The 18,248-nt window shown below is 40.0% G+C and overlaps 1 protein-coding gene across 2 annotated transcripts in view; it reads right to left on the reverse strand.

The window, feature by feature from the left end:
- The window catches only part of RELN (reelin), a 287,210-nt gene that overhangs the window by 162,536 nt on the left and 106,426 nt on the right, over positions 1 to 18,248 (reverse strand). For both annotated transcript variants that reach the window (XM_082063244.1, XM_082063243.1), the window contains exon 4: positions 7,821 to 7,891. In XM_082063244.1, coding sequence (XP_081919370.1) covers positions 7,821 to 7,891 — 71 coding nt within the window. The remainder of the gene's footprint in view (positions 1 to 7,820; positions 7,892 to 18,248) is intronic.

Consider the following 18,248-nt stretch of genomic DNA (forward strand, 5'->3'; position numbering starts at 1 on the left):
ATTGTCCCAGATATTGTCCCACATATAAATTTCTCTAGAAAACTTCAAAAAACTCTTTGCACAGAAGAAATGGGTTAAGCTTGATTAGCTGAATTATTTCCCAGATTGAGCAATGCAAGCTGCTCTAGATTTTGCCTGTAGGAAAAGAAGTACATTAAAGCATGGGATATGAAATACTTCTGATGTTGTAAGATGTCAAGCTTAAAATAAGACCTCTGTTGCTGATGTTCTGTATTACCCCTTTTCACTAGTTCCAGACCATCACTAAGTTATGATCCATTGTGTATGCAGGTGTGGCTGAGAGCCACTCTGCTAAGTGTGCATCTACGAGGAGGATGGTCATGTCAGGCCACATCATAGGCAGACTCAATACTTGACCAAGCAAATATATTTAGCCATTGAGCATAACTTAACTGAAAGAGACCTTCCTCTCCAACAAGAACAGTCCAGACCTCAAAATGAAAATGAAAGACTAGATTCTCATTCATTCCAGGTCATCTGGAATTGCTCTTTGGAAGGCAGTCAAGCCCAGGATACACAAAATCACTAATGATACTTTGTGAAGTTATTATGCAAAATTTCAGCATTCAGTCAAAAGGCACAGGTATAGCACAAACTTGGAGTCTTTATGTTTGCAAACTCCTTTGACTTAAGCATTTTAAAATATATAACTAGCTGTTTATGTGACTGAAGAATACACAATTGCTATCTGAGAATTTTCCAAAAACAGGTCTTCGATTATGTGCATAGTAGATTGAAAAAAAAAACCTGCTTACCAATAGACAGAAGCAAAAGAATTGTGCAGATACACACAAGTGCGACTGACCACTCATTTAAAAAAACAAAGGTGGACTTAAGCAAATACTTAATGTTGAACAAAATGTTGCTCTTACAGATAAAGACTTTATGTTGAGGAGGTGTTATTTTTCCCAAATCTTTACAGGATCTAAGAAGCCAAAGCATTTTTGCCTCAGGTGTTCCTTTATCTAATTTGTAATTTGAATTCCAGAGCTGAATATGACAAAAGACTGTGAAGGTACCATTTAATTAGTGATAAACCCAGACTTTAACCTCTTTATGAATAATTTCTGTGTTACATTTTGTACTTCATTACAAGAGACCACTGTGTTAATCTTCAAATATTGTAGTTGAGGTCCCCAAAATAATAAAGATGTAGAGCATCACACAAAAACAATTGCAGTAGTTCTAACATATTTTCACATCTGCCTTTTTTATCAATTTCATAGAATCATAGAATGGTTTGGGTTGGAAGGGGCCTTCAAAGCTCATCTAGTCCAACCCTCTGCAGTGAGCAGGGACATCTTCAACTAGATCAGGTTGCTCAGAGCCCTGTCCAGGCTGGCCTTGAATGTCTCCAGGGATGGGGCATCTACCACCTCTCTGGGCAACCTGGGCCAGTGTTTCACCACCCTCATTGTAAAAAATTTCTTCTTCATGTCTAGCCTGAATCAGACTCTTTTATTTTAAAACCATTACCCCTTATGCTATTGCAACAGGCCCCGCTAAAAAGTCTGTCCCCATCTTTCTGATGGGCCACTTTTAAGTACTGAAAGGCCACAATAAGGTCTCCCAGGAGCCTTCTCTTCTCCAGGCTGAACAACCCCAACTCTCTCAGACTCTAAAATAAATTAATTTATTATTTGATTTTTAACTTGTACCCTGAGTACATACAGAGCTTTATAAAAGATGAATTGTACTAAGCAGAGAATGGAAATGGAGCTCAAAAGAGTTCACAATCTAAGAGGCGCAAGCAAATACAACATAAAAAAAATGTAAGGAAATGTAGGATCCTTGCCTTGTAACACAAGGCAATCCCTTGGTAAGGAAAACCACAGAAGAAAGTGCACAATGCAAAGTGATTCAGAGAGAGAAAGGCCACAGTCAAACTGGAAGCGTGAGAAACTTGAGGGAAGTAATGGGGAATTCAGAAGTCATTGAGGTCATTGTGAGACTCTGTGTCAATGGGATGCGGGAGAATTAAGGCATCTTTTGGAGTAAAAGGTTAAAATTTTCTGTAGATGAAGTAAGGCTACTGAAAGGTTAAACCAATAGAAAAACATACCCTGTTTTGTTTAAACTGAAAGGGAGGGAAATACAAGAGAACTAGGAAGGGAATGTCATCTTCAGATTGAGAAGCAGGAGTACGAGGAGGGAAACAAGATTTTGTGATGGTCTTGATGCCGGTGGAAAAAATAATAAATAATGTCGTTAAACATGGTAATGATTAACTGCTAAGCAAAATTAGTCTCCATTAAGATAAAAAGAGGTAGCATAATGCAAATTAAACATGTTCCAGAAACTTCAGTTTGTCCTGCTGATACCAGTATTCCACAGATCTTTGGGGTCAAACCTATGTACAAGAATATGTAGAGAATACAGCATAAGAAAATATTCTTAAAACTCACTGGAAAATTAATAGACTTTTTTTTTTTCCCTCACAACCCTGAACTTTTTTATTTTTAAATATAAAAGAAAAATTAATTACAGAAGCACAGACGCTCAAATGTTCCCAGAGAGACACTGTGCTCAGAGGTCAACAGCCAGCAGCCATTAGCTGGTCATCACAAACAATGCGGAAATGTGGAGATGTGGAAAGAGGTATATTCTATTTTGCAGATTATGAAAAAGTCTAATTTCCTTGTCATTAGCAGCCGGATGAAGATAAAAAAGAAAATGAATGCTTTTATTTAGACTCCTGCCAATACTTTCTCTCTACCGGTAAACAAAGTTGTTATTGAGTGATAGAGGCTGAACATCCCCCTAGAGAGAGTCAGTGTGTTGCCCGAGGGCTGCATTATTCTCGCTGACACATAAGCCAAGGAACAATATGTCAGCTCTGAACTCCAGTCTTCTGTTCTGTAAAATACTGCTCTGGTCAAGCCTGAGAGCCTGCAATCTGTTTTGCATTTGTTTTTCAGAGTGTTCTTAAATCCATATTTACGAGGTACATAATGTGCCTAAAAGGTCTTCCACAAACACCCAGGCAGAAGTTATCAAATAAAAGAGAATCTGGGCCAGTTCTCAGGATTTATTTTCATATGGAAGCATCTGTCAGACTGCAGAGTGGTTTCTTAAGAAAGGAATCCCAATCCTATAATTAGTGGTACTGAGTATGACATTGTATAAAATTCTGGGAACTACGTTGAAAGGGATGATTTTGCACTAGGAGAGAACAACTTTCTTCATCTTTTCCATCTCTTAGTTTTCACTCTTCAGAGATCCTTCTATAGTCAGTCAGAACTAAATTACATGCTCACAAATCTCCCAGTGTGGTCCTTATTCCAAAGAACTGTAGTACTGGTCCAAAGTTACGTAGTGCACCAGGAGCACCGTCTCCTGAGCCCTTTGAATCTACCTGGTGCAGCAGAGGCAGGCAGGGTTGTGTGATGCAAGTGCCAGCTGCATCCATCCCTGTACCACGAGCTACTCCTCCCAGCAGCATCGCTGTTTTCACACAGACCTAAATTCTTTTGAGCTGTACAGTACCATGCAGCTGGGTCTGATGTTTGGTCAACTCCATTTTAATTATACTACTGTTTATTAATGTATGATTTTTGTTCTACTCAAGTCAGAAAAAAAACCCCATGAATCAATCTGCACAAGAATAAGTTTACTTTATTTTCCATTTATTCTGCTATTAGATCATCAAGTTAAAGATATTGTTAATTAAATATATTATTAATGGCAAGGATATCATCAGTCATTAACATACTTGTCTTTAAAAGTATTTATAAGACATCTATCTTTTCTATCTTGGCTTATGCAGTTTTTCTGTTCTTACCTATTTGTGTTGAATTGAGTCTTTTGACTCTTTTGACTCTTTTGACTTTATGTTTCCTTTCTTCAATATCCAATAAAATTCTGGTAAACTTTAAAGCTTACATCAGTTCTCAAAGATCTCTTTAGCTTCCTAAAATATTCATTACATGCCAATCACACAGCTTTTCAAGAAATTATTTCACTTTCCATGGTGTCTTTCCCTATAGCATCATTCCTTATTCCATTTACATTTTATATAGGGTTGCTTCTTTGGCATTGCCATCCATTAGCGCTGCCCGTTATCACCCTCTAATTCTCTTCAAAATAAGACCTACATTTTCCTTTCACTGCACAAATCCTACTAACTCTGTTAGGATTTACTATTGCACATCTGAGGGTGGACAGCCACAGTCAACGTGATTTCTGAAATTCCTTGCTTCATCTATATCTTTGTACTAGCTACGAAGTCTGATATAATCTCCAGTGAACATACTTATTTAAAAGATATTCTGTAATAAATCCATGAAATTACCCTGTGGTTTTGTTTACTTTATATGTTATACCATTCACTACAACACTTCAGCATAGTAATGTTTGAGCCAGAAACAGACCATACAAACTCATTTATGTCAATCTACCTTGCTATTTTGCATATATCTTAATATTATATTTGCATCTAAATAAATTCACTAATTCTTTCTGAAAGAAACCTTTGTTTAAATTAATAGTGTTGATGAAACTGTGATTGTCTTCATGGGATAAAAGAAGCGAGGTTTTCTTCAAAGAAAGCATCTCTTTTTGAGCAGGGATTTTAATCTTAGTGGTGTAAGAGCTATGATAGTATACACTGGTTAGGGTGACTAATGCAGTGCACATTTTCTGCTGAAGAAATAAGAACAAAAGGGCTGGGGAGAGCCTGGTGCTGGAATGGATGGGAGGAAGAGCAATGGGCAAATGGGATGGTTGACTAGCTGGGTCAGGAAAACAGTGGCCAAGGTAGGAAACTAAGGGGAGAGAGGCCTTGGTGAGGATAAAAATCTGGGACAATCACAGAATTGTTTAGGTTTGAAAAGACCCTTCAGGTCATCAAGTCCAAATGTTAACGTAGCACTACTAAGTCCACCACTAGACCCTGTCTTTAAGCACCCCATCTACCCATCTTTTAAATACTCCCAGGGATGGTAACTCAAGCACTTCCCTGGGCAGCCTGTTCCAATGCCTGACAACCCTTTCGGTGAAGAGATTTTTCCTGATGTCCAATCTAAACATCCCCTCGTGCAACCTGAGGCCATTTCCTCTTGTCCTATCACTTGTTACTTGGGACCTCACTATCCACCTCACTACAACCTCCTTTCACTGTAGACAGTGATAAGGTCTCCCCTCAGCCTCCTGTTCTCCAGGCTGAACAGCCCCAGTTCCCTCAGCCGCTTCTCATCAGACTTGAGCTCCAGACCCTTCACTAGTTTCCTTACTCTTTGAACGCAGTACAGCACCTCAATTGCTTTCTTGTAGTGCAGGACCCAAAACTGAGCACAGTAAAGGACCGAGAAGGACCAAGAGAACTTCTAAGAAGGCTGCACATCAATACTAAAGGGAAATATGATGACTAATTACATAGCCATGGCTGTTATACACTGTGTACTGCTCATAAAACAATGATCCTTGCCTGGGTCAAACCTGATGTTTGCAGAGTTACCACAATGACATCAAATATTTTGGAGAAAACAATTCCACAAAGTCTGAGAAGTGACTGTGTAAAGAAAAGAGAATTGATAGGAAACTCACAGATAACACAAAAGTAAGAGACTAAGACAAGGTGGGGAAGCTGGAGGCCCTTTCAGGGAAGCGGTGCAGGACATAGCTACCACTGTTCGGGTGTGAGGAGAAGGCAAAGGGATTGTCATGGCTGAGCAGTCAGTGAAGGCACATCTCAGCATCTTTTATTCTCTACACACAACTGCTACACAAACGCCATTTTCTGCTAGTCACACAGAGTCCCTGTGAACTTGGGGACAATACACAGTACCGTAATGACTTACTGCTCTAAGTAACAAAGTATTGGTAAAAGTTAGGTTATGCTCCAAAACTAGAGAAATCTAAAACAGAGAAGGATGAAAGAATTACAATTTCTGCTGTCAGTTTTTGGACTAAAAATTCCTGGTACACCATGCCTGAAGAAAAGGTTAACAAAGCCTGTATGGATGGATTTCTACTCCCTAGTCTCTGCTTATCAAGGTATTTTCTTCTAGCAGGGAGAAGTCTATTCTCCTATATTCTCCTATATTCTCCTATATTCTCCTTTACCATGCTACCAGTTCCGACACTGATAGTCATATATTTCCTCCCAGCTTGCTTGCATGTAGCTTTCTTCGTGCTGGTCACTGCCAGTTCTCTGGCTCTCTGTCACTTTGCTGTCAATATGTCTTTTACTTCTTTCTCCTTTCCTTACTTGTTTTGGCCGCCTCAGACTGTCTTTGGCCACGGTGCTCTCACTACACAGCCATGCTTCGGAGAATTTAATCTGAGTTAAAGTTTTTCACCATTTTATGCTGATGAATCCGCATATTGATTTTTCCACTCTTGACTTGTGCCAATCCCGAGAGTAGCCTGTGTGAGATACCTTCACCATCCTCCTTAGCACACCCCAAATGGTGATCCTGCCAGCACTTCTGTTCCCAGCCCCCCTGTACTAGGCACTGAAATGCTACTCTTCCACATCCACGTTATGGGAAACAACTTATCTTCTGTTCTGAATACCAAATGCATTTTGGTAATTTCTCCAGATGTTTTCCCTGCCATATAGTAAAAATACTGATACATGCCTAGCTGAATCACCCTCCACCTAGATCATTATAACACTCCCTTCTGATTGCCAGTACCTGCGTTAGATTTTTCTAATTCATTCAAAATATAAATAATTCTGTCTTCCCAACTTGTTAGCTGACAGCTTCAGTCACCTCTCTGAATCCCCCTTCCTACTTTGCATTGAAATATTAAAATTATGAAAACTCAAATACTGAAATTGAAAACAGAAGTATTTTCCCCCCTTTACCATGGAGATACTATTCATACCTTATATGAATAATGCAATATATGCTCCTGACATCATGTTCAACAGCTTCTTATTGCAAAAAGAATTGCACAGATATTCCAAAGATCATAGGAAACAAACAAACAGACAAACACACACTAGAGTTCTAATGCCCCCAAAAGATCTATTCTGGAGGATTTTCTCTTGTTTGTTAATATGAAAATACACTTCTAATTTTTGAAATAATTATTTCAGACTGGTTGGACCATGTTATGTTGTCTCTTTTCACATGGAAATGTCACTGGAATTTTGTGGAGAAAATGAGATCAGCACAGAAATTCCTTTCTCTCTTGTACCAAAAATGATAGTTACCTTCTCTACTTCCCACTGTTTTAATGAAGCAGGTTCAAAGCAGTGTACTGTTTGTAGACAACAACTCACAACAGTGCATTTATTTTTAGGTTATTCATCAAAAGGATATATATGATAAGCTATGCAAACAATTAGATTTTTAAAGTTTGCTTAAGTCAAACATTTTGTTTAGCTATAAAAATGATCAAATGCTGTAGGTGACGGGCAAAAATTTGATGGCCTACTTTCATAAATGGGAAAGCAGGTTCTTCACAAAGATACATGTGAGCTGTATGGTAAATGAAGCTTTTGCTGCAGGCATATTGCTTTTTTTGCTTATTTTTAATACAGTGAGAGTTAAAACTCAGCTTGTGGTGTTGACAAAAAACAAATGTTGGTTCTTACAGGCTGATTTCAAGTGAGTGACATAAGATTTACTATAATGTTTTTACATTCCCCCATGTTCAGCAGAGAGGACAGAGGGTTTCCCAGAGAGCTGATGGGAAGTATGCAACCAAATAAAGTATCAATTCTAAGAATATAAAGATCTTGACACTATGTTTTTTAAGAAATAGCTTTAATGATGAGCTACACTAACATGCAAGTAAAATGAAAAACCACATATACCAGATATTTTTTAAAGAGTGGTGGCTCTTACCTCCCTGTTCACACAGTTGTTGTGCTAAGGCATCCTTGAATATAACTTGGCCCCTATGAGTAGCTGTAGCCCTGTGAACATAAAAAGACAACAATAAATAATGTAGCAAACTTACTTATATAGGCATATGTATATCTACACGCATGACTAATCAAATCAGAAGTCTAATTCTGCTTTCTTACTGTGCTCTTCTTTCTGCACTCTTTTACATTTGTAGAATAATTTGTAGAGATTGTTTCTGGGCTTAAGAAAAGAAAGTTCTTAAACCAAAACTGCTAGGCTGGTAGCACAGGCATTCAATGAAATAGATCAGTAAGCACATCACAAAGCTAAGCACATCACTTTGCCTGAGAAAATCTACCTGTCTCAGGGCAGAACAGAAGAAATGGTCCCAAAGCTGCTGCCCTGTGAAATTAATGTCCACACAATCCAATAGGCAATAGCAATGACAGTACTGTTTAATGCTACTGATAGAAATGTAGAGGCTGAGCAGGTGTTCAGAAATCCTCTCTGGAAACAAAGGGAGGGATGAGTAAGCTGACTGCCCCAGGTCTCTTTCAAACAAAAAAGGAGACCCTTTGTTTGTTGTTGTTGTTGGGAAATCACTTTTTTGTTTTGTTTTGTTTTTCTCCTCAAATTAACAAGCCCAGTACCTTCCCACGCCATGTCCTCCAGCCATTTACTTTCTGAACAACGTGCCCTTTTCTTGGTCTCCTCTGGTATCTCTCAGCCTGTCTCCATCTTTGAGGAACTGATATGCCTACAGCTGCACAAAGAGTTTCTTTAAGTCTCACCAGTTTTTTCTGAAGAATAATTATTTTCCATTAATGACCTACAACTAACAGATCAGCTAATGTACCATGGAGAAAGATATGTCATTTTGTTTTCACATACTCAGCTAGATATACAATGCAGTCTGATATGTTTTTCTCCTACAGAGATGTCATGCTAGCAGTGTTAGTTATTCTTGATTTCTAATTGTTCATTTAATCCCTCTTTTCGAAGTGTAGTACTTCACAACTTCAGTTTCATCTTAGAGATTTCAAAACCTTCTGCTATTTGCCAGTGAAGCCTTTGAAGTCTGATTTCTTGAGTCAAAGTTCTTCCAACATCTGTCTAGACTCATACACACTCTTCATACATGTTCTTTATCCTTCCTCCAAGTCAGTAATGGAAACAATTAACATTAATGGGCTCATGGTAGATCCATATGAACTCCTTGAAAGAGCCTCTCTGTTCTGCTTGTGGGATGAGAACTCTATCACTTTTTTTCTGGCTGCTTGGACCTTCCAAGGCACATGTAAAGCTGGAGCTGAGCTTTAAATGTAGCAACAGTATTTTAGCCACAGTCCTGGAATGGCATTATCAATGTGAGGTTTTGGTTGTAGTCCCTACCGTGTGCACCAGGGAAACTGTTTTAGGATTTCAAACACTTGTGTAAAATACAGCAAAACATCATGCCATAGCTTTCTTAGCATTTCATCACCTGCTATCATGACCAGAGACCATACTGAGTAATAACTAAAATAAAACCAAATATGTCACCCCAGCACACAAAGAAAGGCAAGAAAGCTGAGACTTTAAATCTTATTTAAAAGCATGGACTAAAACATTATAAATATGTAAGAAACCATGATCACTGCATATATTTCTACAAATTACCTCACAGGTGCATGAGGACACACAAGTCAAAATGGGACCATACAATCTAAAAAATCAAACATGTGCCCAGGCTTCTTTAAAATGATCAGATACAGCAACTTCCTCTAGCAAATGAAATTGGCACAGCATCCCACAGCCAGCTCGGGCTCCAACCCAGCACAAACAGATATGTTTTGCAAATATGTTTCATCGTGGGAATTTCATGTTTTGAGCAAAAAAACCTGACCCACTGTGCTCCTGGGCACACAGAAGAAAATGCCACACCTAAGGCACAGAAGGCACATTTCTCTCCCTTCCCCAGGCTGACAGGCTGTCTTTGCAGACAGTGGGAAAGAAAACTTACATTAGCAGTGGACTGAGACTTCAGAGCTGCTGTTTATGCAACAGCCCAGGATACAATTCAGGATGTACGCAACAACGACGGCTACCACAAAATTCCTTTATGAGGCAGATAGGAGCAAACTCTCAAAACATGGACCACATGCAGAGGGGAGCTTGAGTGTGTGTCTGAATGCAAACAAACACCAATAATACCAAACTGTGTACTGTTTACTGGATCTCTGCATGCGTGTGAGAAAAAGGGAATTTGGGGAGAGAGCCAGCAGCCAGTTGAATTATCTGCATCTTTCTGTGTCTATCATCCCTCGCTTGATAATGCCGACTAGGAGCCAATTATTGCTGCTCCACAGCAGGAGCGATCTGCACCCTGGGGACAGCAGGGCCGTGCAGGAAGGGCACCGCTTCCTACAGCATATGCTCACATTAGCATTACTTTTGCAATGGGCATATGCATGAGCTCTGCATCGGCCAACGCAGCTTCAGAGAATTACTAAGGGTATTGCTTCTGTCAGTTTTCCAGTATTATCTGCTTGTTTTTCTCTGTATTTATGCTTTATTCATGGAGCAAATGACAATAATGCAGTGAAATTATGCATGAACTAAGCTACTTCTAGAAAGAAGTGCAAAATGTACCTTTTCTCTGTATTGAACTTTGTTGGTGGTGTTCCTGACAGGTGAGATTAATTGAACTAAATCATGAATGTGGATTTCTCTATTTTAAAAATATGTAACATCCAAAAACATATCCAGACCTATATTGATACTCAAGTCTAAAAAGTACGTAAGATTTACAGTAATTACGAGAAAAATAATAATGGCAATGCCTGAACAAGACTCTACTAGAGAAAGAAAAGTATTCAATAATTAATGATGGGGGTTTGCTTTCTTGGCATATATAGATACAAAAAAGAAATTCTTCCCTATGAGGGTGGTGGGGCACTGGAACAGGCTGCCCAGGGAAGCTGTGGGTGCCCCATCCCTGGCAGTGTTCAAGGCCAGGTTGGACGGGCTGTGAGCAACTTGTTCCAGTGGAAGGTGTCCCTGCCCATGGCAGGGCGGTTGGACTAGACGATCTTTAGTGTCCCTTCCATTCCAAACCATTCTGTGATTCTATGATATCCATTAACTGATATCTGTGCTGTTTTTCAAAAGTTCTGAACAGTCTTTAATGCTGTTAAATATTGCCTAGATGAAGGGTTTTTACTATCAATTGGTGTTACTCCATACTGTCTCCAGTCCCACTCTGTCACTGCATGCCATTTATTTCCAGCTAAAGGGCAAGTGACTAATCAAATCTAACCTGTCAGTCAACCAAAAGGCAAGACGTATGCTCTGTGTGTCCCCAGAGGTAATTCCTCACTAGGAACGAATCTTTCCAATGGGGTGAGAAATAAAAGAAAAATGGGAGGGAATGGGAACATCCTGACATGGTGAGAGCTTAGAAAGAAAAATGACTTAGAGGTAATAAGGTTCCTCTTTATATTAACTTCACACTTCCATTAGACTAGATGTATTTGTCTGCTTGGGGCTATGCAAGAGACAGAGGAAAATGTGTTTTTAAAGGTACAAAGAGGAGATAAACTGCTGACAGAAGAAGAGGTTTGAGTACAAGAAGACTATATCAGGTGTCAAGGCTCACTGGCAATTCAAGACATTACTAACCCCACACTTCCATTACATCAATTCTGTAAAGAGTTTTGCTTCCTAAACCGCAAGTATTCAAGTTGAAATCAGGTGCCAATAAAGACTTTTAGATTATCACTGAAAGGCAAAAAAGAAATATGACTTGCAGATTCTCTACTTGAACTATATATAATCCATGTCACCTGTGAAATAAGACGAAGTGCCACCCTGCTCAAGTGCTAACAAGCTTAAAAGCCCTCTATTCGAGTGCAGTGTTGCCAGCTCCTCTGAACACAGCCTGGGTAATATCAATTTGTTTCCTGTGTGGTGACAGAAATCATGCCGGGTAATTCGAGAGAAAGCAATCCAGAGACGCTTGCATACATTCATGAACCTGTAGCTAGAGAGATGTCCCTCCAGCCTCCTGCTGATTCAATGCAGCATGCTGAGCTGAGCTCACAGGAGCAGAATGCCTGTCCCAGGCCTTCGCCTGATGTCATCACCATTTGATTGTGCCCTGAGGTTCACACATGTGGTGCTCTCTGCCCTTGCAGAGGTGCTTGGGACAAATTCGTTTGGGCAGGGGCTGGGAAAAGACTCAGGTTTCCTACAGTCAAATACTCGACTTGTGACGGCCAAAAAGGTTTTCACCAGGACCAAGGAAAACAAGGTTATTTTTTTACCTGCACTAACAGAGTTCAATTCTGTGTCTACTGCTTACAGCTGCATTGCATAGCTCCATGCAATGGGTCATGACTGCTGGAGGAAATATAGGGTGACATCCACTACACCAGCTCCAGGGAAATTAGTAACTGACCATACAAAGCTGAGATTGGTCTTCCCAAACCCCACAGTACTGTCCCTCCAAATCAGGTCTGGCCCACTGACTGAGGGGAGACCTTATCACTGCCTACAACTACCTGAAAAGAGGTTGTAGCATGGAGGGGGTTGGTCTCTTCTCCCAAGTAGCAAGTGATGGAACAAGAGGAAAAGGCCTCAAGTTGCGCCAGGGGAGGCTTAGATTGGATATCAGGAACAAATTCTTTACGGAAAGGGTTGTCAGGCACTGAAACAGGCTGCCCAGGGAAGTGGTTGAGTCACCATCCCTGGAGGTGTTTTAAAGGCATTTAAACAAGATTCTTAGGGACATGGTTTAGTGCTAGAGTTAGGTTAGGTTATGGTTGGACTCCTGAGGGTGTCTTCCAACCGAAATGATTTTATCATTCTATTCTATGACAGCACAGACCATGCTCCCTCCCTGTCACGGCGGGGGACGGCTTGTGCTGGGCATCTGATGAGCTGGGGCTGGAACGGAAAACAAAGAAATGCATACCCACTAATTGCTGTTGTGATTTTATGCTGAAGTATCTGATATCTCACATTGGATTCACACACACTGCTAACACGCTTTTGTAGGTGGGTTGCATTTTAAAGAGAGTGTTTCAGCTGAGGAGCACAGGCAGGACGGTACATGGGACTGAGCCGTGCATGGACACTGACTGCATGGACACCAACCGAATGGACACTGATCGAATGGACACTGACTGCACAGACACTGACTGAATGGACACCGACCGAATGGACACCGACCAAATGGACACTGACTGCATGGACACTGACTGAATGGACACTGACCGAATGGACACTGCTGCCTGGCTCTGCTGGCTCCCTGTACAGAAAGGCTGCACGGCAGCACTGCCCCGAGGCCAGGGTAGATATTTGCCCTCTTTATGCAAGTAAACTGTTTGATTTTTAATGCAATTTTAAATTTGCATGACCATCTCTGCTTGAAGGGTTGTCCTGTTGTAGCTGTTATCTTTTTTTTTTTTAAACATATGCTCCTCCAATACCACCTAATTAAGAGATATTCAAATAAAATAACTTCAAAAGCAAGATGAGGAATAGGCCTTCTGGAAATTAAATACACAGGGTAGTTTTGTCCAGCCTTTCTTGGCAGGAGTGTGAAACATTTTCTTGCAGTACCCTGCAAAGGTGATTTAATGTGGGCTACAGTTTAGCCTGTGCATCCTAGCACAGCTAAAACATCCAGTGACAATTTCTTCCAACTGCAGCCAAAACCAACATATTAAACCTGACTGGGAGATTGTGCTGGTGTTGGGGACAGCAGGAAAAATGCACAGAGCACTCATGGCTGCTGATCCAAAAGGTGCTTGGGCAGGAGGCTTTCAGCTTACTGGTTAAATGACTAGAACTTGTTTTTTCATGCGAGCACAGCCTAATTAAAGTAGCAGGTATTAGAGTGTTTCAAAAGGCCTATTTTTGAGCCTGCCTTTTCCTGCCTGTCTCCCAATGGTTTCTTCCCTGAGATACTACAAAAAAAAAGTCATCTGTCTTGACCATATTCAACAGAAACTGGCAGGGAAATTTGGAAAGATGTAATTACTTATGTAGACACTTGTTCAGGAGACTGGAATTAGCACACTTGCTCTACAGGCCTTGATCAGCAGTGAAAAGCCTTCATTTTCATTTAAGATTCCTTTGCATTCATACGGAGTAAATGCAAGAAGAACAAGAAACATATCACTTTCTCTCCTCTCTGAATTTTCCTCTGGGGACTGCCCATGTGGGGAAAGGGACTTGAAAGGGTACTTTGCTAAGGGCGCTGTGAACACTGTTTAAATTTTGAAAATAATAGTAAAGTCTAAGAGACAGAAAATGCAGAACAAATGTCAAAACCTTTCTCAGCAAGAATCAATAAACACCCAGGAAATAAATCAAAGTGTCCTTTTGCAAATGTTTTTGGTATTAGAACAATATTTAAAGCCACATGAGTGCATTTCTGCATATGGAAGCAAGAGCATGTGTACCCACATGGATTAGCTTTACCTGAGACCACGTTGCCACTGATGAAGTACACACCAACACATTGATAATTCTGGCAGAAACTCAGAAACTGTCACTGGCTTGGGATAAAACACACTACGTGCAGAGATGGGCTGCTTCTCCCTCCCACACACTTTCTGTGCACCCTGGAAAGCTCATTGTAACCCTATCAGTGTTGCATTCAGTGTTTCAACCTGTGCCCAGGTGCCCTTGCAGAACTTTCATCTCATTCAGTGCATCCCAAGCAAAACACGCACTTTTAAAACCTGCAACTTCAACCACACTTCAGCTGAGGCACTTTTAAAGTGTGCAGTGGTCTGTGCATCCTTCTGGGTGTTGGCACAATGTGTACGTTTTTACTGTAGGCAAGGTCCAGCACACACCTACAAGACAAGTAGAGAATGGGGCTCTGAGCTCTTTTTCTAAACACCTTCTACACCTTTTTTTCTAATGTGGCTATACTACCCCAAAAACATGTGCAAAAACCACCTCTTGCTTCAGTCAAAAGTAGTAGTTGAATTATTGACAAAAGTGATTTGTTCATTTTTTTGCCAGCTTTTTACTTCCTCAAAAGAAAAAATAGTGTTACAATTTTTCATGTTTAGTCTCTTTTAGTGTTGTCAGAAGAGCTGGCTTGTGAGTAGGCTGAGAAAGCCACCCTCCACCTTGACAGATGAGTTTTGAGTCAACTTCAAAAAATTTCCATTTCATTAATTAAGGTGAGGTGGGTTTCTTGCTCTTTGGCATTAAAAAAAATACGCTTGAGAATTCAATGATTTTCCATAAACTAGAGTAAATAAAGAGAGGAATATGGCAGTTAAATGGTAACATCAGCCCAAGATGAAGCAGATTTAAGTTTTTACAGTTTAACATAGAAACCTATGCTAGGCTGCTTACCCTTAGGAAATGCTGCTCTGATTAGGGATTGATTTAAGCATCTGTATAAGTGCTTTCTTTAGCCAAGATCTGAATAAAACAAACATTATCAAGTAGAAAAATGAATGAGATGAACATGTGATTATAGCTTGTATTACAGAGAATGGATCTAAGGTTACTGGAAGCACGAAGGGTACACAGGCAGCTCCAGACTCTACGCTTTATGACTTATAAGAACTTTCTTTTGCAGTCCTAAAAAACACCAAACTTTTGTTTGGTTGCAAGGTGTGAGTAGAAAAGGAGGATACAAAAGAACAGTAAATAGCCACTATGAAAGAGGAAAAAAGTAAGAACTACCTTTTTCAACTTAAATTTCATCTTCCTTTCCCTTCTATCAGAGAACAAAAAGATGTTTTTTTAAATTCAATCTAGTTTTATGTGACTGGAATGATTAGAGCTTCTTGCTGACTGAAAGCAGATGAGGACAATACTTTCTTCTCAGCTAAAGGAAATCCAAGATTTTCATTACTATTTTGCATTGTGTGATCATAAAAGAAAGCAAGTTCTATTTTTTCTACATTTTAAATAAAGGGTTATTGCAGTGGCATCTGCCAAGCAGTCATCTCAGAGAAATAACAGAACAAGCATCCATTGTCTCTCTGCTGACACAGTGCCAAAAACGGGGTCTCTGTTTTCCACCTTTTCCAGTGTTTGGGAGAGACTGTTGGCCTCGTCTGCTGTTTTACAATCTATTGCACTCTATCATCTAGTGAAACACTAATTGTAGGGATTTTAGGTTTTGAATGCACTGAGTATTCATAACTATTTGAAATCTATATTTAAACCTAAGCTAATGAATATATTACATCTTTTTGGTATAAAACCTACTGTTTTTTCTAAATTTTGCTTGTGTAGTCTTCTAAAGCCTATATTCAATCAAGACACCATTCAATCACCTAAATTATCCTTCAAAACAAAACAAAACAAACTATGTCTTTTCCTGTATTACAAGAAGAAATGTTACAGTTACTGTGGATTTTAAAGTAGTTTAACATCTCTAAAGTAACACAGAGGTATTAAGTAAATGGACTTGCAACACATATTTATTTCCTATATGCTTCTACAATGAGTATGATTCTTTCTTAACAATGTGTACTGATGAAGCTTGGCAGTGCTGATCTGCTGGGGTCAGTTCAGCAGAGGCCACCAAGATGGTCAGGGCTGGAGCACCTGCCCTGCGAGGAGAGGCTGAGGACCAGGGCCCATTCAGCCCAGAGAAGAGATGACCATGAATCATGCAATGTCCTGAGCTCAGGGGACCTGACAGCAGTCAGCCAAGGGAGGCAGTGCAGCTCCTCTCCATTGCTGCCAATTTTTAAAGCCCTTGAGAAACCTGGTCAGACCCTGCTTTGAGCAGGATGTTGGATGAGAGACCTCCTGACGTCCCTTCCAGTCTGCATTTTCCTGCAGTCCCATGATTCTAAGGTTTTGCATGGCAGGAAAATGCAAAGAAACAAAAGCAAGGTTTGCATCAGATCAGTCAATACTTATTTTAAGAATTGCTTTTCATAGCACAGAAGAATTAATCAGTTCCTTACGTCCAAACTTTGCCTACATACTGTGATCTTGATTCTCCATATCCGTGAGTTTATGGCTATGTATTTCAGAATATCTACAGAAAGTGCAAAGGGGTTTGCATGATTCCAGAAAAATGAGAGTTTGCAGGTAGTTGATGCTCTGGGGTTTTCTGATGTGATACATTTTTACATAAAATTCAGCTATTTTATTAACACAATGAAAACTTAAAATCACTTAAAATCTAAAACAGTAAAATCTGATACAGATCTGAGATCCTATGATGAAAACAATGTTGGTCTTAAAAGATCCTAACTAATGGAAAATTATGGTTTTAGGGCCACATTTCAGTTCACTGCTTTCATGCCATCTGTATCGCTATCCATTTCCCAGTTAAGATTTGAGCAGCCTGCTCTAACCTGCTTTAGCTGCCCGCTGTTCCCAAAGGATGTTGTCAACAGCTGTGGATGAGCTGGACCAAATGAGAACCTGGAACCTTATCGCCTGTTTTTGTTTTACAACCCACACAGAGAAATCCTCAAATAGCCAAATTAACCCCATTTCTTAACAAACACTCATTTCAATATTAATTACAGAGATGGAACTGGTGCATCCACAATGCGCAAAGCAGCTTACAAGGGAAGGATAAAACCTGCTTCTATAGTCTAAAGCTAGAAAATGTTCCATCAAAAATCAAAACGTCCACAGACTGCACCCCAGAGCACACGGGACAGGTTTCCCTTCCTAAGGCTTCACCAAACACTGAAATTAATATTACATTCCTTGTCTAATGTTTCTTCACACTCTTCCCACTGTCACAAATGTTTTCAGAGGACTGGAAAAGCTTTCACAGACTGATAACAATCAAACTATGGAAGAACTTGCTACAGTTGTTATTGAATAACTGTTATTCTCTCCTTATTCTCACTTGCCCCCTGCTTGCTGGGAATATGGTGAACCTCTTGAAAAAAAATGCAGGGTCAGTAATCACACAAAGGGCAGTTATTCCCCCTTCATGGTTTTTAATTTTCAGCCACATTTATGCGTTAGAAGAAAGTATATATCCCTGAAGACCCTAGCAGCTCACAAATAGAAACAGATAGGTGAAATACTGCCCTAGGAGAATAATTAATTTCACCAGCCACTGAAAAAAAATGACAAATTTTTTAAGTATCGCAGAGATCCAGCCAAGAAAAAATCTGTGTGATCAGATACACAGCATAAACTGGAGAGACTATGGTGAGGGGGTCTGGCAGGTGAGGCCTAGACATGGTGTGAGGGCATCTGGGAGTACGACGGTGTGGGTGCTATGGGGATTTGCTACCCAAAGATATAGGTAACTAGAGTTCATGGATCCTGCTGCTCATGGCATAGACAGGTGTTTCTCCAACAAAGATGTTTGTTTCAGAGAGTCCCATTTGAGTCATGTCTTCAGGTTCAGATTAAGAGACACTCAGAGACCCAAATTATCTAAATCGTACCCAACCTGTCACCCACCTTAGCCAGAGA

This window comes from Streptopelia decaocto, assembly GCF_964273445.1.
Source record: "Streptopelia decaocto genome assembly, chromosome: 1".
Classification (NCBI taxonomy): domain Eukaryota; kingdom Metazoa; phylum Chordata; class Aves; order Columbiformes; family Columbidae; genus Streptopelia; species Streptopelia decaocto.